Source organism: Symphalangus syndactylus, chromosome 9, assembly GCF_028878055.3.
Source record: "Symphalangus syndactylus isolate Jambi chromosome 9, NHGRI_mSymSyn1-v2.1_pri, whole genome shotgun sequence".
NCBI classification, from domain to species: domain Eukaryota; kingdom Metazoa; phylum Chordata; class Mammalia; order Primates; family Hylobatidae; genus Symphalangus; species Symphalangus syndactylus.
In genome coordinates this window covers 93916938-93942792 of record NC_072431.2, presented here as the reverse complement: position 1 = coordinate 93942792, position 25855 = coordinate 93916938, and the positions used below count along the sequence as shown (strand labels likewise).

General features: G+C 42.9%; 1 protein-coding gene across 5 annotated transcripts in view; it reads right to left on the bottom strand.

Annotated features, from left to right (window-relative positions):
- The window catches only part of AOAH (acyloxyacyl hydrolase), a 216500-nt gene that overhangs the window by 22922 nt on the left and 167723 nt on the right, over window positions 1-25855 (bottom strand). For 4 of the 5 annotated variants that reach the window (XM_055293408.2, XM_055293407.2, XM_055293410.2 and 1 more), the window contains 3 exons: window positions 14607-14643; window positions 13777-13851; window positions 5497-5669 (listed from right to left, as the gene is read on the bottom strand). In XM_055293408.2, coding sequence (XP_055149383.1) covers window positions 5497-5669; window positions 13777-13851; window positions 14607-14643 — 285 coding nt within the window. The remainder of the gene's footprint in view (window positions 1-5496; window positions 5670-13776; window positions 13852-14606; window positions 14644-25855) is intronic. The other variant, XM_055293409.2, reaches the window with a different exon arrangement.

Here is a 25855-nt window from a genome sequence, read left to right as displayed (position 1 = left end):
TTACCTTTTATCTTTGTTTCTTTAATGTAATTTTGGCCTATTGATCCTACCTCTATGGGGTGCATGAAGAGAGGTTGTGTCTGTGACTCCCTGGTTAGAAAGTCCATCCAGATAGGAAAGCTGATCAAGAAAGCCCAGGGGCAGGCCAGGAGGACTGTCCCACGTGGCCAGGAATCACCAGGGGCTGAGGAGCTCTGTCTATGTATATCTGTGTGTCTTCATGTGTGTCTGTGTGTCTTCGTGTGTGTCTGTGTATGTGTGTTTCTGTGTCTGTGTCTCTCTGTGTTTTTGTGTGTTTCTGTGTCTGTGTGTGTGTATGTGTCTGCTTGTGTGTATCTGTGTGTGTCTGTGTCTGTGTGTGTGTGTTTGTGTGTGTCTGTGTGCCTGTGTGTGTTGTGGGGAGCCAGCGGGCTGTCCCAGTGTTTGCCATAAGCTCCTCTGAAGATCCAAGGTGTGTTCTTCCCTAGCTGGCTTAGTGACGGTTTGTGACTTTATAATCTGTAACTTCTTTAGGGCAGGGTCTCTGGTATCTATTTAATTCTGGAAACATAACTGAAATCTTAGGTACCGTAGAAACTTAGTACCAACAAAGATCAGTCACATCTCCATGAAATGCCATGTAAATGTGTTAAAATCACATTCGTTCAGACAGAGGGAAAGTACGTGATAAAATAGAAACACCAAGGTATTTTAAAAAGACATTTGGTTTCAAGTTTAAGAGTAATTGGGGCAAGATGAAGTTGCTGTTTTGTGGCAGAAGCCCTTCAAGGCAGGCCCACTAGCAGACGAATTTGCAGCCAGGAGTCCCTGGCTTCTTTTCCATAGTCTAACCCTTGGGATGGCCCCAGAATGCCTGTGACTTGCCCATCCTCATGGGCACTCTGCACATTCGCTGTCAGGGTCCATGTGCTGAGTTCCCTAGCGGAGTTGTCTTTTCCCTCTCATTTGAGGACACAGATTGCATCTTATGTCATCTTTACTCAAAAGCATAGAGTAGGAATCTCAGAGATATTTCTGGAATGATTGCCTTCCTCACAGATCATGGCTGAGAAGACTTGTGACTGGCCAAGCTTGACTTTTCTCAAAAGACCCACGTCAGTAGAACCCCAATGTATGAGGCTTGCTGTCTGGTAATTCCTCACAAAGACAATAAACTCTCACCAGGAATTTTAGTGACTAGTAGAGGCTGTGGGGTGCCCCAGCCCTCGGCAGCCAGCGACAGACTGGGTAGTGAGTCACAAACCCGGCTGAGGAGGAGGGATGCGAGGAGAGATTCGTCACCCCCTCCTCCCTGGCGGGAGTGAGACAGCCACCTGCTCTTGTTCTGGGCCTCTGTGACCTGCTGAGTGGGTGTTGTGGCATCTAACCCTGCCTTCACTGGTTGCTCAGGCTGAGTTCCTGCCTGTCCTTCTGAGGGGAAAGGAGACAGCAGAGACTGTGTCACTGACCAGGGGGTCTCCTACCACGCCTCTGTTTCCTGAACTCTTTCTTAATTTTTAAGAAGTGGCCAAAGTCAAGTCTAGACACTATGATCACCACATTTCTAGGCCCAAATAAATGGAACTCGCCCTCTTCCCCCTACTTTTTTTCTTTGCACAGTACCCTTAGCACAACCCTTAACATGGTGCCCAGGAATCAGACTTGAGTGTCCAGCTGCTGACTAAGATGAGATCTACAGTGGCCTGGGCAGGGCAACCAAACCCCGAGGCCACCCAGCACGAACCCTGCTTCACTGCTGGCTCAAGATCCAAAGATGGGGTTTGGAGTGAGAGCAGAAGAGAGACAGCGTGAGAGCAGTAAATAAAATTACTGCGGTTAATGAAAGCATCTATCTCACAGGGTCGTTTTAAGAATCACACCTTCTCGGCTGGGCACAGTGGCTCATGCCTGTAATCCCAGCACTTTGGGAGGCTGAGGCGGGTGGATCACCTGAGATCAAGAGATCGAGGCCGGCCTGGCCAACATGATGAAACCCCATCTCTACTAAAAATACAAAATATTAGCCCAGTGTGTTGGTGGGCGCCTATAATCCCAGCTACTTGGCGGGCTAAGGCAGGAGAATTGCTTGAAGCTGGGAGGCAGAGGTTGCAGTGAGCTATGATCGCACCACTGCACTGCAGCCTGGGTAACATAGTGAGACTTCATCTCAAAAAAAAAAAAAAAAAGAAAGAAAGAAAAAAAAGAATCACACCTTCCTAATGTGGCCCCCTCTTGAAGTCTGTCATCTTGTGTGTTATGAGTCCTGTCAAAGGAGGCCTGGGGATGCTGGACAAATCCCACCTACTTCCCCAGCCTTTCTAGGAAGGACCCTGATGCTTTGTTGAGAAATTTATAATTTATTTCCCGTGGCAACCAGGCAGCAGAGATAATTTAGGATGTGAATAATTACTTCTAAGCATCAAACAAATTTTAGATGGTTTCAACTTTCTCCTTGATTGGATTTGTTTTTTCAAAACTACTGATGTTTCTATAGAACAAACTTGTTCTACCTTTTTCTTCTTCCCATTTTGTGCTGTACATGCTAGGGTGTGATTAGCAGCCCGAGAGAGTCCACTTGAGAAGGACAAGGCAACATCTAGAGCCGTCTCTCAACCTTGCACCACTGACAGTCTTGATTTTGAGGTGCTGTCTCATGCATTGTAGATGTTTAGCAAACCCCCTGGCCTCTACTCGCTAGATGCTAGTTGCACCTCCTTTTTTTTTTTTTTTGAGACTGAGTTTCACTCTTGTTGCCCAGGGTGGAGTGCAATGGTGTGATCTCAGCTCACTACAACCTCCGTGTCCTGGGTTCAAGCGATTCTCTTGCCTCAGCCTCCCAAGTAGCTGCGATTACAGGTGCCTGCCACCATGCCCGGCTAATTTTTTTGTATTTTTAGTAGAGACAGGGTTTCACCATGTTGGCCAGGCTGGCCTTGAACTCCTGACCTCAGGTGATCCGCCCACCTCGGCTTCCCAAAGTGCTAGGATTACAAGCATGAGCCACTGCACCCAGCCTAGTTGCACCCCTCTTCTATCTCCAGATGTGACAAAAGCAGGGTGGGGGTGAGTGGATTGCCCACAGTTGAGAACCACTGCCCTAGAGAATCAACAGAAGTGGACAAATCCCCCAATCATCCTTTTTTCTTCCCTCAGTCCTTTCCAAATTGCAAATTGCAGGGAGTCATTCTTACATACCATTTTTACATTTTTTTTTTTTTTTTTTTTTTTTTAGACAGAGTTTTAGTTTGTTTGTTTGTTTTTCACTCTTGTCACCCAGGCTGGAGTGCAATGGTGGGATCTCGGCTCACTGCAACCTCTGCCTCCTGGATTGAAGCGATTCTCCTGCTTCAGTCTCCTGAGTAGCTGGGATCACAGGTGTGTGCCACCATGCCCTGCTAATTATTGTATTTTTAGAAGAGACGAGGTTTCACTATATTGGCCACGCTTGACTTGAACTCTCGACCTCAGTTGATCCACCCGCCTTGGCCTCCCAAATTGCTAAGATTACAGGCATGAGCCACTGTGCCTGGCCTCATTCTTACATTCTTACATACATTTTTCCTTCCCCCAGTCCTTTCCAAATTGCTTGGGGTCACTCTTACATTTGGTCTCATATTTATAAAACCAAACATGTCTCATAAATCAAGTGAATTGCTTGGCATATCGGAAAGAATTTATGGAGGTGGCATAACCAGAGTTCGTGGAAAGAAAATGGGATTTGAAATCAGAAAAATGGAAGTCAAGTCGCTATTACTGTGATGAAGTAAATTGAGAACAAACTTCCCTGCCCTCAGCTTCTCTTTCCAAAGCATTTCTTAGTGTAGGAGAGACATTTGGAAATCTGAAAGGATCAGTTGAGGGCAGATGTACAATTTTCATATCCCGTGGTTCAAAGAGACATTCTTAGCCCAGGTTGGTGTCCTTTATGCATGCAAAGCAGCCCAGAATGGAGTGAAGTTCCATATGTGATCATGTTATTTCTAAGGGGGCGTAGTCAAAGTTGCATCAACAGGAAGAATATGCTCTACTTAGGTGAGGCTGGACAGTGTTTTGCTTGGATAATAATACTTTTGATACATGAGTAACTCAAGAGGAAAATGGTTTCATCCTTACTGGTGGAGAATCTGGAATGTGGGCATTCACCATTGTCCCTCCAACTAACAGACCAGAGCCTTTGAGAGCTAGCTAAAGGACCCTTACTCTTTTCCCAGGTGGGGAGAGGCAGAATTTCCTGAGGGAGAAGTAGAGGGTTTGTCTTCAACAGGGACTGCAGGAAGAGGACAAGGGAAGACTGGAAAGATTCATACAAAGTTGTATATGCAAGAAAAGGCTCTTGATGGTCTGAAATGGGAAATCTTGCTCCCCACCCACTCCCTCTAAGGAAGGCGTGAAGGAATGAGTTTCAGGTCTTCTTTGAATTTCTCACTTGACTCCGAAGAAGGTGCTTGGACTGCCAGGACCTTTTAGTGGGTTGGGCTCAGGAGGTGAGTGGGGTAACACCAGGCAAGGGATAGCCCCTTCTTCATGATAGATTGGTGCAGGTGCTGTCAATACGGGGCTGAGAGGAGGGTACCCAGGCCTCTTCTTATAGATGCTCATCAGGGAAGACTAAGGCCAGCTCCCTGTTCCTCTTCCTTGCTCAATTTTCTTCCTGTGGCACCTACCACCTTCTGATATACTTTTGAGTCACTTTCCCATTGTAATATAAGCTTTCTGTGGGCAGGAACTTAGGACTATTGTGTTTTCTGCTGGTTACCCTGTGCCTAGAACAGTGCCTGGCACATAATTGGCACTTAATACATTCTCCTCTGAAATACAGAAAGCAGAGCCCTGCTACAACATATCCAGTGAGCTCTGTGGCATTTGGCAAGCTACCTAACCTCTCTGAGCCTTGGTTTTTTCATCTGTAAAATGAAATTATTGTGGTTGATGAAAACATCTATCTCACAGGGTTAAGGATCACACCTTCCTAATGCGAATTACTAGCACTTTTATGTTATTTGTACAGTATCGAGAATATTTGAGTTGCCATTAGAAGGTCCCAGGGACATTTTAAAGCCTTTCGGAGCTAAGGACCCCAAGAGAGTGTAGAAGCAGGAAATGAGCAGGCTGGAGGACCATGCTCTAGAGAATTCTAACAGGCCACCAGGAGGCACTTACCATTGAGGTTCAGAGAAATCCGTCTTTGACTCATGAGTCTGTCTCCTGTTTGGGCTTCCTCAGCTCATTTTACATTTCACCTTTTGTCAGAGGAGTTTCCTGGTTTGAGCACTTACCTTTCAATGTGTCCTAATTATTCATGAATTACTTCTGCCCTTTCTGCCTTTGGATCTGATTCTGCTCACCTCTGGACAATGATCTTTAGATACTGTACCTAGGGGCTCTTGCCTTCATCAGCTCTGATCCATGTTCCATGATGGCATTTTAGGCACATTTCTGTATGGTTTGAACCACATATACATTGAACTGTATATACACTGATGTTATTAAAGAGTAAAAGAATCTTCAAATTGATACCGAGAGGGTGATATCTGTTGTGCAAATTATCCCAGAGAAAGGTTCCATCTGGTAAGCCATACAAAATAACATGGCTGCCATTGGGCAGGTGGGAATTTAGATGCTTCAGAGTCTGCATGACGTTGGAGTAGAGTTTCTCAGGAGTGGTCATGGCTGGGACTGGGTCACTCTTCCTGTTGGTGGAATAAACAGAAAATATCTTGGTTGATTGTAAGGATAGATGCATGCAAGTTGCACGCCAATACAAGATACATCTCACACACACACAGACACGCACACACACACAGTGTGGTGGTCATTGGAGCTATTTGCAAAATATTCCTGGATTTCCACCTTTCCGGCACATAGTCAGACTGTACTTACCAACTTCCTTGTGGTTCAGTGGACTATGTGACTAGTTCTAACCAATGAGTGGTGAACTGAAGTGACGTGTGTCATATTTGGTGATGTGACACCTTCTAGAATGCTCTTTTTCTTTGCATGGGTATAGGCAATGTTCTAGATAGCTGCTTCACCAATCTGAGTCCCAGAACAGAGTCCCATGGTGATCTCTGATAGACAAGTAGTGTGACAGAGACGTAAACATTTGTTGCTCTATGCTACTAAGATTTTAGGGGCTGTTTGTTCCTTTGTTCCTGTAGCATAAACTCACTGGCCTGACTTACACACAGTTTTTGAAATGAAAGGGGTATGGTGTTGCTTATGACTTATTTGACACTTTGAGGTCTGTAACTTGGTCTTTAAAACTTTTCACATGTATCACAGTTAGGAAACAGAATCTTACTGATGAAGTTATATTATATGTCCACACTATATCTTTTTATCCTTCAGTTTCTACACTGGATTTGGACTTGCATGCATTTCCTGATGGATTTCTATTCCAGGCTGTACCCTGCAACGACATTTCCAACAAACAGTTCCAGCCTGCATTATTGTCTTTATATAGTAGTGCTTGTGCTCTATAGAGGGTATTTGAATTTTTAAATTATATTTTCTCTCCTTAGTTCATAAAAGTTAGTAAAATAAAAAAAAAGTACTGAAAGTAGTTATGAGAGACACAGGCCTAAAATCAAAGCATGTCAGACAAAGGTGAAGCTCCTAAGTGAGCTGAAAGTGACGAATCTTTACCCTCAATTAGACACTTATTGAATTTAAACTGATTGACTTATTTTCATTTGGTTTGGAAAAAAAGTAAGGAACGTACAAAATACTACAAAGACATCATTTGAAGTTATGTTAAAATGGCACTCATTGGTTGATTTAAAGTTATGTTTAATTGGGTGCTATGCTCACCACCTGGGTGATGAGGTCATTTGTACTTCAAACCTCAGCATCATACAATAATATATCCATGCAATGAACTGGCACATGTACCCCCGTATCTAAAATAAAAGTTGAAATTATTTTAAAAAGCTATGTTTAAAAGGCAAGGGGTGCTAAAATATTTTTGGCATTAATATATGTTATTATTATTCATTTCTTTCTACAACTGACTTTTGCACACACCTTCAGGAACACATCAAATTTGGATTAGGATCCTAACCTGCATTAACTTGGGAGTAGAATACAGAATTTTCTAGGGTTTTCATCTACTCTTTATGCTCTAAGTGCCTGTCTTTACCCTAAATGGAATATTGCTACAGCGTTACTTTCCCTTTTGCATACTTAAAATTCCAGTTTCCCTAATGATCCTGTAGTGGGTTAAATAGTGTCCCTGAAAATGTGACATCACTTGAAAATAGGGTCTTTATGGTTGTTATTAGTTAAGATGAGGTCATGTTGGATTAGTGTGGGCCTTAAATTCAATGACTGAATCCTTATTAGAAGAGGAGAGGACACACAGACACACACCAGGAGGAAGGCCATGTGAAGACAGAAGTAGACACTGGGGTTACGGCTGCCACAAGCCAAAGAGTGCTGAGGATCGCTGGGAGCCACCAGAAGCGGAAAGACAAAAGGAAGGATTTTTCCCTCGAGCTTTCAGAGGGAGCATGGCCCCGCGGACACCTTGATCTTGGACTTTAAGCATCCAGAACTGTGATGGAATACATGTCTGCGTTTTGAGTCATCCAGTTTTGGTACTTTGTTATGGCAGCTCCAGGGAACTTAATACAGATTGTGAACCAGATAAAATAAGTCCATCACTCAGAGGCTGGACCCAGGGCATAAGTGATATGGGAAGAGGGGACAGAAAGGGGCCCCCAGGGATCCGTAATTCTCACTTTTAAGGGAGCTCATAAATGAATATTGGCACTGCCTTTTCGGAGGGCAATTTTTCAAAATGTATCCAAATTTGAAGTTGGCTTAACTTTTGACCTTGGAATTCCACTTTCAAGAAGTTATCCTATAGTAACATTTCCATAAATGTGCAAAAATATACATACAAGTATTGCAATATTGCTTGGTATAGTGTACAACTGGAAAAAGATAAAAGCCTAAGTACATTAATTATGGTACGCCCACACAATAGAACTCTAGATAGCCATTAAGAAGAATAAAATAACTAGATATCATTGGTTGCACAACATTGTGAATTGGGAATGCCACTGAATTTTTGCTTTAGAATGGTTAGTCTTACATTATGTGAATTTCACTTGAATAAAAAAAAGAAGTAATTTGTATGTATTAATATAGAAAGATGGCTAAAAAGTATTGTTGACTACAGCAATACTTTTGGTGCTGTGGGGGTAGCCAGTAGGGTGGCAGTTGTGGTTGGTGTATGTGCTTCTAAACTATGTAATGGATCGCTAGAGTCTCCTAAGGGGGGAGAAAAAAAGATGTCTAATTTTACAAACCCTCAGGGTGTAGAACTGCATGCTAATTTCATGTTTTCCATTGTCATGAAAAAATTACACTATTTAAAAAATAAAAATCTTCCTAACCTGATAAAAAGCAGCTACAACGATTTGCGACTAGGTTGCCTACCTACTAGAGCAGAAGCGTGGGGAGGGGCTTTGACTTGATTCCCATATGCATAGAAGCAACACTGAAGAACCTGCCCAAAGTATCTAGGTTCCATATTCACTGTATGTTTGAAGTGTGATAGCAAGGGTGAAATGAAAGGCAAGCTGGGTGTCTGTATCCTTTCTTCTGTCATTGGTAAAGCTGGCACACACTGCCTATTCACTTTTGCCTTGCCACACTTTTTTTTTTTTCCTGCTGATACAGCCACGCTTTGGCACAAAGCAATTATGCTGAGCTAATGTTCTCCAACCACATAAAGGCAAGATGAGTTAAGATGGACAAAGTCTCCCCGAATCCCCATTGAATAATTTTTTTTTGGTTAGAGGCACAACCCTGATGCTAAACGAAGAATCTGAGCTAATTTGTACTTATGAAAGGGCACCCACAAATTAAGCAAGCATAATCAACATGGCTAATTGCTAAGTGAAATCAAAATGGAAGCCTTGGTGTTGCTAATGGAACATTCTCCAGTTATCTTTGTTCCACCTTGTACAACTACATAATTTACACTTTTAATTTGCATAGCAAAATCAACCAACTCTTAGCTCAGGTAAGGGCAAGGAAGTCTATGTGACTCATGGGGCGATCACCCCTTCCAGATGCCATAGAAGGTGCTTTTTGACTTCTGTCCCTGAAAAGTTTTCTTTTTCTTTCTTTTTTGAGATGGAGTCTCACTCTGTTGCCCAGGCTGGAGTGCAGTGGCGCGATCTCAGCTCACTGCAACCTCTGCCTCCCGGGTTCAAGTGATTCTCCTGCCCCAGCCTCCCAAGTAACTGGGACTACAGGTGTGCACCACCACACCCAGCTAATTTTTCTATTTTTAACAGAGACGGGGGTTCACCATGTTGGCCAGGATGGTCTCAATCTCTTGACCTCGTGATCTGCCTGCCTCAGCCTCCCAAAGCGCTGGGATTACAGGCATGAGCCACTGCGCCCAGCCCCCTGAAAAGTTTTCAATGCCATTTTGATCTGTGTATTTTTTTCTCCTCTGGTGATGTTTGGGGGAGACTTTATGCTAGTATTCTGGAGACCAAAGAACCCTAGTGGTTGAGGACTATCTCCTAGGTCTCTCTGGTGTCTGCCAAAGGACGAATGGGCTAAGCTGAAGGTGTCTAACTCTTTTCAACCCAAGCGTCCCAGGCATCTGCCACCCCGGATTTGTCTGCCCACTCCAGGGTCCCGGCACCCCTTCTCACACACCAGCGAGCTCACCCCAGACACTCAGATGGATAGGTGAGAGATCGAGAGTGCTCAGCTAACAGAGAAGATGTGAAAACCAGCCTGTGGCACAGTGGCCACACTGGGGAAAATAATGAGAGAGAAATTGGTACTCACTGACATGCCCTCACACATGTCAGGAACAAATGGCCGAGCTCGGAACAGATGAAGAGCCTCACTCCTGAGGGTGGCTCTGAAGCCTGTCCCGCCCTAATGAATTGTGTCTGATCAGGCAAAATAAGCCTGATCATTTCATTACCCTGGCAGGTAAGCCAGCCAGATTTCACCTGGCTGGTGCCAGAGAGAGGTATCCCTTCTCAAGGAAGAAACTGACCAGCCTGTGCAGAAAACCAACTTCCTGGAACCATAGCTAAAGCCCAGATCACTGTAGTGATCCAGTGCTCACACCTCACTCACAGCTAGCATTTGTGTTTTTGAAACACCCAGGTAAGAGGGTTAGCCTTTTTCTTCATGCCAGCCAGTTGCAATCATATTGTTGGGCTCCCATCCAATCCCCTTGAAGAGAAATTTTTTTTTTTGTTTTGATAGAGACAGGGTCTTGCTCTATCACCCAGGCTGGAGGGCAGTGGTATGATCATAGCTCACTGCAGGGTTGAACTCCTGGGCTCAAGCTATCCTCCCACTTTAGCCTCCTGAGTAGCTGGGGAGAAGGGGCATCTTGATACAGACTAGGAATGGGATGAGGACTTCCATATTACCCCATGCATAGAGATACATTAAATGTCCCTTAAAAGTGGGTGTGGCCTGGAACACGCTGGCTGGTTGGAACTTCCTTATCATTCCCTTTGCTACCCATGTCTCTCACTGAGGAGACTGGGAGAGAGAATTCCTCCGAGCAGCAGGAGCTCTTTCCATTCCCTTGCCTGCTGGCTTTTCTATCATCTGAATAAATAGCATGGATTGTTTCTCACTAGTCCAGGCTCCTTGGGGCCTGCGACCTCTCAGTGCCTGGGCTGACTTCCTCTTAACGCAGTACTGGTCAACTGCCCAGGGCATAACCTGAAGCGTTGGCATTGAAGAAAAACAATGGTTGGGGGCAGACGGGCACAGACACCCTGTGTGGGTGGTCCTGGCTCTCTCCATAAGATGAGAATGTATAACTTATACTTTCTGTGTATGCTCCTAAGAATATGATGCTTGTATGAACGCCATCTGTCCCGTGATTGTCCACTGTAACAAATGAAACCATATCCATTTATGGGGCTAGTGCTAGATGCTTGTATAATTCTATGGAATTTCCAGCAATTACCATGTTCATTTCAGGGATGCTGTGCTGGGATGTTGGCAAAGAGTTGTCACTGGCCTTTATGATTGGATGTTCTGAGGCCATTCCCATTTCCCGCCACTGCCTCTGCCACCCCAAGGTTCTGCTGCTGCAGCTCCCCAACATCTGCCTTGTTTTCAGGAATGTTTCTCTTTCCATATCATTCACATTACATGGCCCTCAAGGGCAGTGATCCGAAAAGCGCAAAGGAAGCTGAGTTAGCCTAAATCAAACTGAGCAGGGTTACAATGACAAAGCCAGGTTCTCCATGTGATCTTTCTTTTTGACTTCTTGATGCTAAAACCTATCTTCCAATCGTGACCCTCATTCATTTAACCAGTATTTGTTGAGTAACTGGATGAGTTTAGAGAATTGAGAAGAAAGCACATAAATGTGTCACTTCAGTAAGAGCTAGCATTGTCATAGAAAAAGAAAAGAAAAAAGTCAAGCAGATATCCTAAAACTTGTTCCAGGACAGACTTATTATGTAACTCCTTGCTGCTTGAGCTTTTTATAAAATCCCTTTGCTCATTTTGGGAAATCTACTCCACCTTGACGTTCTGGCAGATGGGGAGGTATAGTTGCCATCTGTCTTTATTTTTTTAACCCCTCCACAGGACATCACAAAGTGGGCACCACAGGGACATCCCATACTGCCAACTCTGTTCTTTCACCCAAATGCTTGCTGCTTCTCTACCCAGATCCCCAGCAGGGGAGAGGCTGGCACAGCTCTCTGGCTGATGTCTGCCTGCCCTTTAGCTCTTTGGGAAAGGAAAAGTAGGACTGGGCTGGAGGGGTCTGGGTAAGCAGGTTGTGTTGGAAAAGTACAGTTTCGGGGATTTTGGCTTTTGGAGCCAGAGCCTCTTTCTGCACATGTTCTTTATTCAGTATAGTCAGTTTGCTCTCTGTTCCTCTCTGGAAGGACACGCTCTGGGGGCTGGGGAAGCAATGGCTGGTCTGACCATAGCTTTGTTCTGTTTCATGATGGCAGCTAGAGCCTGAAGCATGGTGCTTCTCCTTCCATTAGCTCCTTGATGTCAGGGGCTGTGGCTTCTTTGTCATTGTATCCGTATCCTAGAGCCTGGCACAGTGCTTGGCACATTGTGGTGCTCACTGTATATTTTAAAAAGTGAATAAGTCAAAGAAAGGAAATAAGACAGTGTGGACTATAGACAGGGAATGGAATTTGGTTAGATAACCTGGTTTGGCTCCCAGCTTTGACGCTCAATACCAGAACAGGCAAGTTCCTTATCCTTGCCAAATCAGTTTCCTCATCTGTAAAATGGGACAATCATCCTTGCCTCTTAGGGCTGCTGGGAGGATGGAATGATAAAGAGTGATGTACCTCTTGGTTCATGGCAGTCCTTAAAGGGTGTTTGCTGTTTACTGGAAAGTCCCAGGTGGCTCTTCACAGACCTTGGTGCCCAGCATGTAGCCTTGGCCAACTTGGGGTTCTGGGGACAGCAGTAAACCAGCCCAAGGGCACCAAGGTAACATCTGGCATATCAGAGTCTCTGGATCATTGTGGTATCTCCTGCCCTGAGCTCACTTCACTGATTATGTCTGCATCTCCTTTGCCATCTGAATTTTATCTGTGCGGGCAAACACACTTTAATACTATTGATTTTTGTTTTCAGCACAGGCTTGGAAAGCGTGGCGAGTGAAATACAGGAAAGCAAACGAGGAGTGAGCAGGATGGCCCACTTCTAGCACAGTTGGGGTGGAGTCCAGCTCTGCCATTAATCAACCCTGTTGCCTCGGGCAAATCATGAACCTCTTTTGGCCTTACTTTCCTGTTTCCTAAAATATCGAGTGGGTGGCTATTGCTACTGGGGAGTTGCTCTAAATCCTGTCTCACCATTTTTTTTTTTGGCCACAATCACAGGACAGATGGCATTCATACATGCATCATATTCTTAGGGGTGTACACAGATTTTGAGAAACCTCCCCAAATGTTATATAGGAACTAAGGAATTCACCATTTTGAAGTTACTACCAATACCAGCAGTTTAGCAAAATTACCTTCTCGCTATGGGCCATGGGCATATATAGGATTGGCCATGAGTTATCCGCAATTTCTTTGCAAATGCTGTAGGTCTGTGTGTCTAAGCTGTCTCTTCCACATGAGGAAGTAAAATAGATCAGAATATGAGTGACATCGATGTTCTTATGGGGTAGCTGTGCTTCTGCCTTATTTTATTAAAAATATCACAATTCCCAATCTTGGGTTCTCAGTCAGTAGTAGCACATCTCTTGTGATATAACTGATCAGGACACACCCATTTGTTGTTACATCAGAGTTGATAATTAATGGAGCAGATATTTTCAAAAGAGGCTTTCAGCGTCACAGATTGGTACTGTTGATTTCACATGTGTCTAGGACTTGCTTTTGTTTTTTTTTTTTTTTGAGATAGAGTCTTGCTCCGTCACTCAGGCTGGAGTGCAGTGGCACGATCTCAGCTCATGGCAACCTCCATCTCCTGGGTTCAAGTGATTCTGCTGCCTCAGCCTCTCATGTAGCTGATTGCAGGCACATGCCACCACGCCCAGCTAATTGTTGTATTTTTAGTAAAGACAGGGTTTCACCATGTTGGCCAGGCTGGTCTCAAACTCCTGACCTCAGGTGATCTGCCTGCCTCAGCCTCCCAAAGTGCTGGGATTATAGGTGTGAACCCCTGTGCCTGGCTGTGCTTCTAAGATAGAGAAATTCAGTTGAACAGCAGGCTGCTATAATGGAGTGGAGTTGGTGAGGAGAGGGTGGGGAAGAGCCCAGAGCCAAAGAATCTTGAAAATACTTTTTCTCAATAACTCACCCATTGCAGACATCATTTCCAACCATGGCATATACAACGATGGCGGGATAGTCCAACATCTTGTTTCTAGACAAACTGAGAAGGCATAGATGGAATCTGAATGCCAGATACTTGGAAATCTAGTTTTGTAGCCAGTGACACAGGCTGGGCCTTTGAAAACCATCTTGGTATGACTACCCTCTTGGCAAACCTTTTTGCTGTTTTTCTTTCATTCTAGTACAGCCAACCACCACTCCCATTTCCCACGTATTCTCTATAATCATTATCCCACTTGCCTATTAGAGAAAGGCCACATAAATGCATAAAATTGAAAAGAATGGATTGAGGTCCTGGGTAAATAGACACAATACTATCTTCTTGGCATCTTTCACAGCAATTGCATCAATAAGCACAGGTGAGTTATTGGGTTACTTGTGTCCATGTTCTTAGGATATCCTGGCAGCCGTGGACCCATAGTCAACTTTGAAAAGGCAAAGTCTTCTTGAGGCTTCCAGTCAGGACACCTCGAGCCTTGCTTCTGAATTTCAAGCCCCAAATAAACACAAAAAAATGTTTTCTCATTCATAAAGCAGGAATATGACATCATCCTTTTGTCTGTCAGAGCTAAGTTTTACCAACTTTGTATGCATTTTTATTACCCTTCTTTGAGGACATATGCAAATTAATCACTTTCTATGCTCACTGGCCCAAGGAGTGATATCCTTGAGTTTGGATAGTGACTAACAAGCTATTTATGCTCAGTAAAAATGATTATGGGGTAATAACAGAGTTTTCATTCCTTATTCAAAATGAGAAACCAAATTAAAAACAACTTCTTATCTTCCACTTACCTTTCTATAAATTTCTTCAGGTTTCGGGAAGATGCACCTGAATAATTAAAATTAAGAAAACAATTAAAGTTAGTGAGTTCAATTTCACACTATCAATATGGGAGTCTGATTGACTGAACACATGAAAGCAGCATTACTGTTTGGTCAAAGGTTGTTCCGACCAACACATTGATGGAAATAATTTCCTTCCAATCAGTTTCTGTAGTGTTTAATCCTGGAACTCTCCTTAAGGGCTTTTCTGTTTATTTAGCAGTATATTAACAAAACCAAAATTTATTTGGATTCATGGGTCTTCAGACATTTCCTAAGCATAGATGAGTAAATCTTCTAGTAGATGTGAGAAAAGAGTATATATCTACTACCAAAGAGACAAACTACCGAAAATATTAAAGAACAAGTTGAAGAATTAGAGGAAAATGAAAAGAATGTTACAAGAATTACCCATCTCCTTGGAAAGCCCCATTTAATCTCCTCCTAATATTCTTGCACACTCCTGAGGCTCCCGCAGGCTGTCTGGCCAACGCAAGGTTCAGATTGTAGAGTTGATATATTTCAACTCTTGTAATGATATGCATAACCATCCTGCCCCAATCCCTGTTACCACCTGTAACATATCTCTTATATGAAAATCCAGACCGGGCGTGGTGGCTCGTAATCCCAGCACTTTGGGAAGCTGAGGTGGGTGGATCACTTGAGGTCAGGAGTTCGAGACCAGCCTGGCCAACATGGCGAAACCTCGTCTCTACTAAAAATACAAAAAAATTAGCCAGGCATGGTGGCATGCCCCTGTAATCCCAGCTACTTGGGAGGCTGACGCAGGAGAATTGCTTGAACCTGGGAGGCGGAGGTTGCAGTGAGCTGAGATTGTGCCACTGCACTCCAGCCTGGGTGACAGAGAGACTTGTCTCAAAAAAAAAAAGAAAATCATATTTGTTGAATACTTATTTTATTCTAGGTGCTGTTAAACATTTACAACTTATTTAAGCTGTGGTATAATTGTGTGAGGTAGATACTGTCGTATTCCCACTTTTAAATGAGGAAACTGAGGCCCATTTAAGTGGCTTGCCCAAAGCCACACAAGTACTCATTTGAAGAACTGCAGTTCAAACCAGTCCCTTCTGTCTGCCATGCTGAGCTCTGGCTTCCTGTGGACAGTGCTCCTCTAGGCTGTAGCTGCGAAACAGTGAACCCAAACCAATGTACTGTCTTTTTGTCCCCAAGAGACAGATCTGCTAGAAATAAGCAAGTAATTGTCAGGTGGGTGGTGCAACTCGGTGGATGAGTTGGAGAAATACCATCCAGTTGCCCCTTTCCATAGGAAGATTCTCTTATAACTTCCAGCCTTGGAAGCTTGGGGATAAGTGCATTTTACCGCAGACCCAGGCATGTTCTTCCAGTTCCACATGGGATAAAGGGCAGTGTGTAGCCATGAAGGGTGTGCTGGCCTCTGTCTCACTGAAGCTGTGTAGCTATGTAATGATTGCCTCTTTGTCACATACAGCTAATGGCAAGCTGTACAGGCAGCACTGATGTTCTCTTGGTTGATTCAGGAATGTTAGCACATTAAATAAATACTGCTTTATTTCCATTTTATTATGGTAAAATGTACATCTCATTTCATTTCTTTCTTTCTTTTTTTTTTTTTTTGAGACAGAGTCTTTCTCGGTTGCCCAGGCTGGAGTACAATAGTGTGATCTCAGCTCACTGCAACCTCCGCCTCCTGGGTTCAAGCGATTCTCCTGCCTCAGCCTCCTGAGCAGCTGGGATTACAGGCATGTGCCACCATGCTTGGCTAATTTTTGTATTCTTAGTAGAGATGGGGTATCACCATGTTGGTCAGGCTGGTCTCGAACTCCTGACCTCATGATCTACCTGCCTTGGCCTCCCAAAGTGCTGGGATTACAGGCGTGAGCCACCGCATCTGGCCTCATTTCATCCTTTAATCCCATTTGAGTGTACAATTCAGTGGCATTCAGTTCATTTACATTGTTGTGCCACCATCATCACCACCCATCTCCAGAACTTTTCCATCATTCCAAACCCAAACTCAAAATGCATTAAAGAAGAACTTTCCACTAACTCCTCCCTCCAGCCCCTGATAACCACCCTCCCACTTTCTGCCCTTATGCATTTAACTATTCTAGGCACCTCATGTAGCTGGCTCATGTCATACTTGTCCTTTTGGGTCTGGTTTGTTTTACTCAGCATAATGTCCTCAAGCTTCATTCATAACACATTTTGTTTATCCATTCATTCGCTGATGGCCATTTGGGTTGTTTCCACCTTTTGGTTGTTGTGAATAATGCTGCTATGGATAGTCCCTGCTTTCAAGTGTTTTGGGCATATGGTATACCTAACTGAAAGTGCTGGGCTGTATTGTAATACTATGTTTAATTTTTTTTAGAATGGACTATATCATCTTTCTTTTTTGTAGTGGGGCAAGGAATCATTATTATTATTATTTTAATTTCAACTTTTACTTTTGATTCAGGGAATACATGTGCAGGTTTGTTACCTGGGTATATTGTGTAATGCTGAGGTTTGGGGGACAATTGATCCCATCACCCAGGTACTGAGCATAGCGGACCCAATAGGTAATTTTCTTTATTTTTTATTTTATTTTAAGTTCCAGGATACATGTGCAGGTTTGTTACATAGGTAAATATGTGCCATGGTGGTTTGCTGCACCTATCAAGCCATCACCTAGGTATTAAGCCAAGCATGCATTATCTATTTTTCCTGATGCTCTCCCTACCCTGGCACTCCCCCAGCAGGCCTCAGCATGTGTTGTTCCCCTTCCTGTGTCCATGTGTTCTCACTGTTCAGCTACCAATCGTAAGTGAGAACATATGATGTTTGATTTTCTGTTCCTGTGTTAGTTTGCTAAGGATAATAGTTTCCAGCTCCATCCATGTCCCTGCAAAGAACATGATCTCGTTCCTTTTTATGGTTGCATAGTATTCCATGGTGTATGTATACCACATTTTCTTTATCCAGTCTATCATCAATGGGTATTTGGGTTGATTTCATCTCTTTGCTATCATGAATAGTGCTGCAATGAACATACACATGCATGTATCTTTATAACAGAATGATTTATATCCCCTTGGGTATATAACCATAATGGGATTGCTGGGTCAAATGGTATTTCTGGTTCTAAATCTTTGAGGAATCACCACACTATCCTCCACAACGGTTGAACTAATTTACATTCCCACCAACAGTGCAAAAGCATTCCTATTTCTCCACAACCTCGCCAGCATCTGTTTCTTGACTTTTTTTTTTTTTTTGAGACGGAGTCTCGCTCTGTCACCCAGGCTGGAGTGCAGTTGCGCAATCTCGGCTCACTGCAAGCTCTGCCTCCCGGGTTCACGCCATTCTCCTGCCTCAGCCTCTCCCAGTAGCTGGGACTACAGGTGCCCGCCACCACGCCTGGCTAATTTTTTGTATTTTTAGTAGAGATGGGATTTCACCGTGATCTCGATCTCCTGACCTTGTGATCTGCCTGCCTTGGCCCTGACTGTCATTTTCAACCCTTGCTCCCCTCCTTGCCTCCCCACCTCTAGTAGTCTTGTGCCTATTCTTGCCATCCTTATGTCCATGAGTATCCATTGTTTAGCTCCTACTTGTAAGTGAGAACATATGGTATTTGGCTTTCTGTTTCTGCATTAATTCGCTTAGGGTAATGGCCTCCAGCTGCCTCCATGTTGCTAGCAACGACATGATTTAGTTCTTTTTATGGCTGCGTAGTATTCCATGGTGTCTATGCACCACATTTTCTTTATTCAATCCACTGTTATAGGCACCTAGGTTGATTCCATGTCTTTGCTATTGTGAATAGTATTGTGATGAACATATGGGTACATAAGCCCTTTTGGTGGAATAATTGATTTTCTTTTAGATATATACCCAGTAATGGGATTGCTGGGTGAAATGGTAGTTCTCAAAGTTCTTTGAGAAATCTCCAAACTGCTTTCCACAGTAGCTGAACTAATTTACATTCCCACCAGTAGCGTATAAACATTCCCCTTTCTCTGCAGCCATGTCAGCCTCTGTTGTTTTCTGACTTTGTAATCATAGCCATTCTGACTGGTGTGAGATGGTATTTCATTGTGGTTTTGATTTGCATTTCTCTGATGATTAGTGATGTTGAGTCTTTTTTCATATGCTTGTTGGCTGCTTATATGTCTTCTTTTGAGAAGTATCTGTTCATGTCTTTTGCCCATTTTTTAAATGGGGTTATTTGGTTTTTGCTTGTTCAACTGTTTAAATTCCTTACAGATTCTGGATATTCAACCTTGGTTGGATGCATCATTTGTGAATATTTTGTAGGTTGTCTGTTTACTCTGTTGATGGTTTCTTTTGCTGTCCAGAAGCTCTTTAATTCGGTCCCACTTGTCAAGTTTTGTTTTTGTTGCAATTGCTTTTGAAGACTTAGTCATAATTTTTTTCCCAAGACCAATGTCTAGAATGGTGTTTCCTAGGTTTTCTTCTAGGATTCTTATACTTAAGGTCTTACATTTAATTCTTTAATCCATTTGAGTCAATTTTTGTATATGGTGAAAGGCATCCAATTTTATTCTTCTGCCTATGGCTTGTCAGCTATCCCAACATCATTTATTGAACAGGGACTCCTTTCCCTATTGCCAATTTTTGTTGACTTTGTTGATGGTCAGATGGCTGTAGGTGTGCTATCTTATTTCTGGGCTCTCTATTCTGTTCCATTGGTCTATGTGTCTGTTTTTGAACCAGTACCATGCGTTTTGGTCACTGTAGCCTTATAGTATAAAGTTGGGTAATGTGATGCCTCTAGCTCTGTTCTTTTCGCTTAGGATTGCTTTGGCTATTCAGGCTTTTTTTTTGTTCCATATGAATTTTAGAATAGTTTTTTTCTAATTCTGTGAAAAATGATATTGGTAGCTTGATAAGAATTGCATTGAATCTATAGATTGCTTTGGCCAGTATGGCCATTTTAACAATATTTATTCTTCCAATTCATGAGCATGGAATATTTTTCCATTTGTTTTGTGTCATCCAGATTTCTTTCAGCAATGTTTTTTAGTTCTCCTTGTAGAGGTCTTTGACCTCCTTGGTTAGATGTATTTCTAGGTATTTTCTTTTCTTGGGATATGGTAAATGGGACTATGTTCTTGATTTGGCTCTCAGCTTGAACGTGATAGATGTATAGACATTTTACTGATTTTTGTACATTTATTTTGTATCCTGAAACTTTACTAAAGTTGTTTATCAGTTCCAAGAGCCTTTTGGTGCAGTCTTTAGGGTTTTCTAGGTGTAGAATCACACTGTAGTGAAGAGAGATGGTTTGACTTCTTCTTTTCTTATTTGGATGCTTTTTATATCTTTCTTTGGCCTGATTGCTCTGGCAAGGGCTTCCAGTACTATGCTGAATAGGAGTGATGAGAGTGGGCATCCTTTTCTTGTTTCACATCTCAAGGGGAATGCTGCCTAGGAATTATTAAAATGCCCATAGCCATACAAATTAGGAGTAATCAGTCCATTTTTGTGTGCATTTATTCCTTTACCTACTCTGTCCATTTCTTGAACACTGGCATGTGCCTGCCATAAAGCAGGAATTAACAGATGAGCTGGACACAGCCTCGATACCTTCCAAATAGTATTTATGGGGGCAGACACATAATTGAGCACTGGGAACATTTTTTTTTTTTTTGAGACAGAGTCTCGCTCTGTCTCCCAGGCTGGAGTGTAGTGGCTGATCTTGGCTCACTGCAACCTCCACCTCCCAGGTTCAAGGGATTCTCCTGCCCTGGGGTTTAATCATGTTTCCCAGGCTAGTCTCTAGCTCCTAACCTCAGGTGATCCACCTGCCTTGGCCCCCCAAAATGCTGGGATTACAGGCATCTGCCACCACACCCAGACAACAATTTTAAGAGATTAGTGAAAATCCAACCCCAATGCTCGAAAAGAGGAAAAGCCAATGTGATTTGAGGCCTATTATCTCTATTCAGGGAAGGTGCCAGATTTCATAACACTGGGTCCTCAGTACAGGGGCTCCAGTCTTTCTGGGAGTGAGTGCTCCCTGTTGTCCTCCAGAGGACAGAAGAAAAGGAGCACAGCCCCCATGCGCTGTGTGGATCTTGCGGTGGTACACGCATCGTCTGGGCCCTTCATTCAGTTCCAGTCCCGTGACTCTTGGCTTCTTATTTTCAGTGAGATAATAGATCAGGAGATGTTTAATTCTCATTCTTTTATTTTTCTCTTAATGAGAAATGAAAACTAATGAAAGCTCAAGCCATAAGTGGGGAAAAAATAATTAAAGGACCAGGTCAGAGCAATAATTTTCTTCATTATCTGGGGTACAGCTGGGAATTTGAGGTGCAGAGCACCCACAGAGCTTGGGGAAAATGAAAATGAAAGCCTGTTGTGACATGCCACATGAGCATCCCTTCCTGTGCCCACATCCCTGGGTCCCTTTGCACCTTAGGACAAGGATGGGAGACCAACGCAACTGGCTGTGATAAATTTTTAAAAAGCAATCACAATCACCCAAGGAGTGAGGACTTGTCTGTTCTTCTTTACCCAAATGTCTATTTTTTATAGTAGGTGTCCATACTAGGAGCCTAGAATTATCTTTGCTCCAAAGTTCTTGCGCCTTCCACTATTTCTATTTCCTTTCAGAAACCTGTGTTTTGAGATTATGTAATTAGTTTATGCAATTCCCATGTCACTGTTTCTTCTTAATTTCCTTTTGCTGTTGTTTTGTTATCCTTTTGCCAGACTCATCAACATTTTGTGTCTCTCTCCTTCCCGTCTCTATTGTCCGTCTTCCCCTGTACATAGACTTCTCCCCAGCTGCTTGCCGTGTTGCTGCTGCTGCCGTCATTAGACAAAATGCTGACTGCAGTAAGAAAAGATAGACAGCTCCTAGCCTGTGGGATGTGGCAAAGTAAGGCAACCATTTCAAGAACTGGCACTTTACCCTTAAGAAGTCTATATTCTGATCCCTGCGATCATAGTTTGGAGAAATGAAAGAGGTTTGACCTTGGAATAGGAGCATTTTATTTATTTGTCAAGATGGTCCAAATGGAGAGCCCATCTGTCTCCAGTGACGAGAAGAAAAGGGTCCATGCAGGCCTTTAGAGTCTGAACTCTGATTCATCCAGTTTCTTTTAAATAAGGTGCAGGGCATTGAAAGAAGAGAAAGGTTTCACATAATCCCAGCATTGGTTATCCCTCCATAAATGCATATTCAGAAACACCTTTACAGAGTTGCTTTCCAAAGATCCTCCTTTCCCATGATCTCTCTAGTACTTTCTGGTTCCCTGGACTCCACAATTTGGTCCTGTAGCCAGAAAGTCGGGGCTTTAGTGCTCCACTCTGCTGTGCTCTTCCTAAAAATTCACTCATGGTAACCCTAAGTGATGGGAGAACAGAATAAGAATAAAGGCAGGCCAGACGCGGTGGCTCACACCTGTAATCCCAGCATTTTGGGAGGCCGAGGCAGGCGGATCACGAAGTCAGGAGTTCGAGACCAAGCTGGCCAACATGGTGAAACCCCATCTCTACCAAAAATACAAAAATTAGCCGGGCATGGTGGCAGGCACCTGTAATCCCAGCTACTCAGGAGGCTGAGGCAGGAGAATCACTTGAAACCAGAAGGTGGAGGTTGCAGTTAGCCTGGGCAACAAGAGTGAAACTCCATCTCAAAATAAATAAATAAATAAATAAAATAAAATAAAGGCAATGGGGGTTTGCCCCACCTTCCTGGGACCACAACTATTCCAGTGAAGAGGCAGTCTCCCTCAAACCTCCTTGGAATTCTAGGCACCTGTATGTCCCCACTATTTCTGCTGTTACTGTCAGGAGACCACTTTCCCAGATCTAGAGTGAGAACTAGAGGGTTTCTTCTTGAAGTGACCTCTCTGTGCTGCTTCTGGGTTTTGGGCTGCCTTGAGTCCCGGTTGGAAGATACCAGAGGATAGCATAATGTTAACCTCACTGCTCATTTGGTGGTGACCCTAATTCTGGTTTTCTTCTTCACTTGGCCTGCTATTTACTTTCCAGAGTGCTCCAGCTATTCCGTACACTCTGTCCAGGTTTTATAGCTATTTTCAGTGGGAGAGACAGGGTGGGGTATGTTTACTCCATTGTACTTGAGACCAGAAACCGGATCTGTTAAAAAGAGTATGAAAAGTTCTTGAAAAATACTGTATCATACGCTGACCTAAAATACATCTATTAACATTTTTGAACACGAATTAGAATTTTAAATGTTGCAGATTTTGCTTTTATTTTTATGATTTAGAGGTATTTTCAGGAGAATGATTTGTGCAATCCATTAAAAAATCCATCATGAGAAATTTAAATTCTTTCTCTTCTCTAAAAATATTTGCTTGCAATAGGCAGAAACACTGAGACTACTATATTGACCTTGAGCTCAAAATAGTAGGCACTTAACAATTGTTTGTTGTGGCAGTTTCTGATAGTGTTTCTACTACTGTAAATGCTTTCAGATTCACAAGTGTGGCTCTGAATTTCAGCTAAATGATTCTCTAAAACATAGATTTTTAAAAGGATGTATAATAATAGCCTTCCCACAGTAGCTGTGATCTGCCTCCAGTTTCAAAGCCTGACATAGCCCCACAAGTATCTTTCAGCCATGTCCAACTTCTCTCTCCCTCTTCCTCAAAGATGTTTACCCCTCAGAGCCTCCCAGTTCTGAGTCACCATCTCCCTGTCCTTTTTGAATTCCTATTTATTTCTTCAGGGCTCTCAGCTCAAATTTTAACTCGTATGTAAAGTCTTCCCCTACTTCGACAGACAGAGTTAAGTGCTTCTTACGTCCAGAGGCGTCAACTTGCCTTTATTTCACTGCCCTTTCTCCAGAAGCACAATGATTTCCTTTTTGTCTTTGTTTCCCATTTGGTGATGATCTCCTTGAAGGAGGGGGCTTTGTCTTTCTCATCTTTCTGTTTCTAGCACCTATTACAATATTGGAGAGAAAGGAGAGGAGGGGAGTGGTGGGGCAAAATCAAGTGGAAAATGAGCAGAAGGAAAGTGAAAGAGAAGACCAGAGGTAAAAGGCTCATCCCGGGATGCTTTGGAACTGAGAGAAATGACAGCTCACTCAAGCTATCAATACAAGCAGCAGATGACTTTCCCTGATGTCCTTTATCTCAAGCCCTAAACAAAAGACATCTGTTGAAAGGACATCCCGCTAGGACTTCAGGAGCCCTGGCCATTGCCAATGACATTAAAAACATGTAAGGCATTTGCTTCTGAATTTTCCCTCTGTAGTTGTGCTGTTTCAAGCAGTCCAGGATAAAAATCTTGACAAAACAGATGGATCAAAAGCGCACACTCTTCACATTACAATCACTGTCATGCCTTGCTCCTATCTAGATGGTTTGCATGAAACAGTAAGCCAGGAAGAGTTGCATGAGTAAGTCCTAAGAAATAGTCCCATTTGAATCAGAATGTCTCCATTATTTAATGAGCCTTTAAATTTCAAAACCTTGAAAGTATTAAAAATGGGAATAATAAATAATAAATACATGAGTAATAAAAGAGTGATTTGTTTCTTTCTAAATGAGATATGTCATATTGAATTCTTTCTCTTTTAAAAGTTTCTAGTGATGAAACACTGTATCTTGGAGATGCATTTTGTCCTTAGGCGAAACAGCAGGTTTTGATGCTCTAGGCATTGAGTATATCTATAAGCATTTGCCTTTTTTACATGAAGCATCTCAAAAATTGGTACCAGAATCTGTCTCTGTCACCTGTCTCTGTCATCTGTTGCTGTCACCACACTGTATCAAGGTTCTGCAAACGGAAATGTCCTCATTGTTTTGTTACAAATAATTTTTGTCATGATCCTCTCAAGGTTTTGGGTTGAAACCAAATACTCAACCCAGTAGTTGGGCTCACCAGATATTTACTGAGTGCCTGCTTGAGCTTGACAAAGGTGACTTCTTTGCTTCTTTCCAATACTCTTTTCTGTGGCTTTTAAAAAATTACTTCAAATTTTTCAGTTTGAAATGATTTCCAAAAAGTTGCAAAAGTAGAACAAAGGACTTATACATGCCTTCATCCAGATTATCTATATGTAAACATCTTTATTTTTTTTGAGACAGGGTCTCACTTTGTGGCTCAGGTTGGGGTGCAGTGGCGCAAACATGGCTCACTGTAGCCTCTACCTCTGGGCCTCAAGTTATCCTTCCACCTTAGCCTCCTGAGTAGCTGGGACTACAGGTGTGTGCCACCACACCTGGCTGATTTTTTTTTTTTTTAATTTTTAGTAGAGAGGGGTCTCGCTATGCCCAGGCTGGTCTTGAACTCCTGAGCTCATGCAATCCTATCTGCTTCGGCTTCCCAAAGTGTTGAGATTACAGGCATGAGCCACTGTGCCTGGCCAAATGTGAACATCTTCAATAATTATAGAACAATGAGGACAATCAAGAAATCCACACTGGTATAATACTACTGCCTAATCTATAGACCTTATTTAAATTTCACTAACTGTTCCACTAACGACCGTGTTCTGGGCTAGGATGTAATTTGGGATCACATACTGTATTCAGCTATCACATCTCCTTAGTGTCCTTTTAATCTAAACTGATCGCTTAGTCTTTCTTTGTCTTTCATGACCTTGATGCTTTTAAGTAATACTGGCTTTTTTTTTTTTTTTTTTTTTTTTGGTAAAATGTTCCTCAATTGTAGTTTGTATTATGTTTCCTCAGGATTAAATTCAGGTTATGCAATTTTTGGCGAGAATACAATGGCGGAAGCTCAGTTAGCTCGTTAAAGGTACAAAACCTATTTTGTTCCATAATGGAGATCATGGTGGGGTGGGGACGGTGTTATAAAAATAAGTCCTTATATGTGTAACTGAATTCAGCTAAGCCTGGACTAATACTCATTTATAGTTTGTCTCTTCATCCTTAACTTTTTTTTTTTTGCCTCTATCTCTTTTCAACAAGGCCACTTTTGATAAAGAGGACTGGCAGAGTGCTGGGTTCCATGGGTTCAGGTATTTAATTCTGACATTCATCGTACTCCAGAACAGGTGTTTGCTGTCTTGTCAGAGTAGGTAGCTTGTCAGACATGAGTGGGGCAGGGGAGGCCTCCTGCACCCAGGAATGTCAGGTGACCATCTCTCTAAAATAATAATTGGTCACAGCCAGCACCAGGGAAAAGCCGGCTCCCAATAGATAGAAAACACCTGAAGCTGGTGATTAGCAGCTTCCCCATAAGATCTCAGGAGTCCGGTG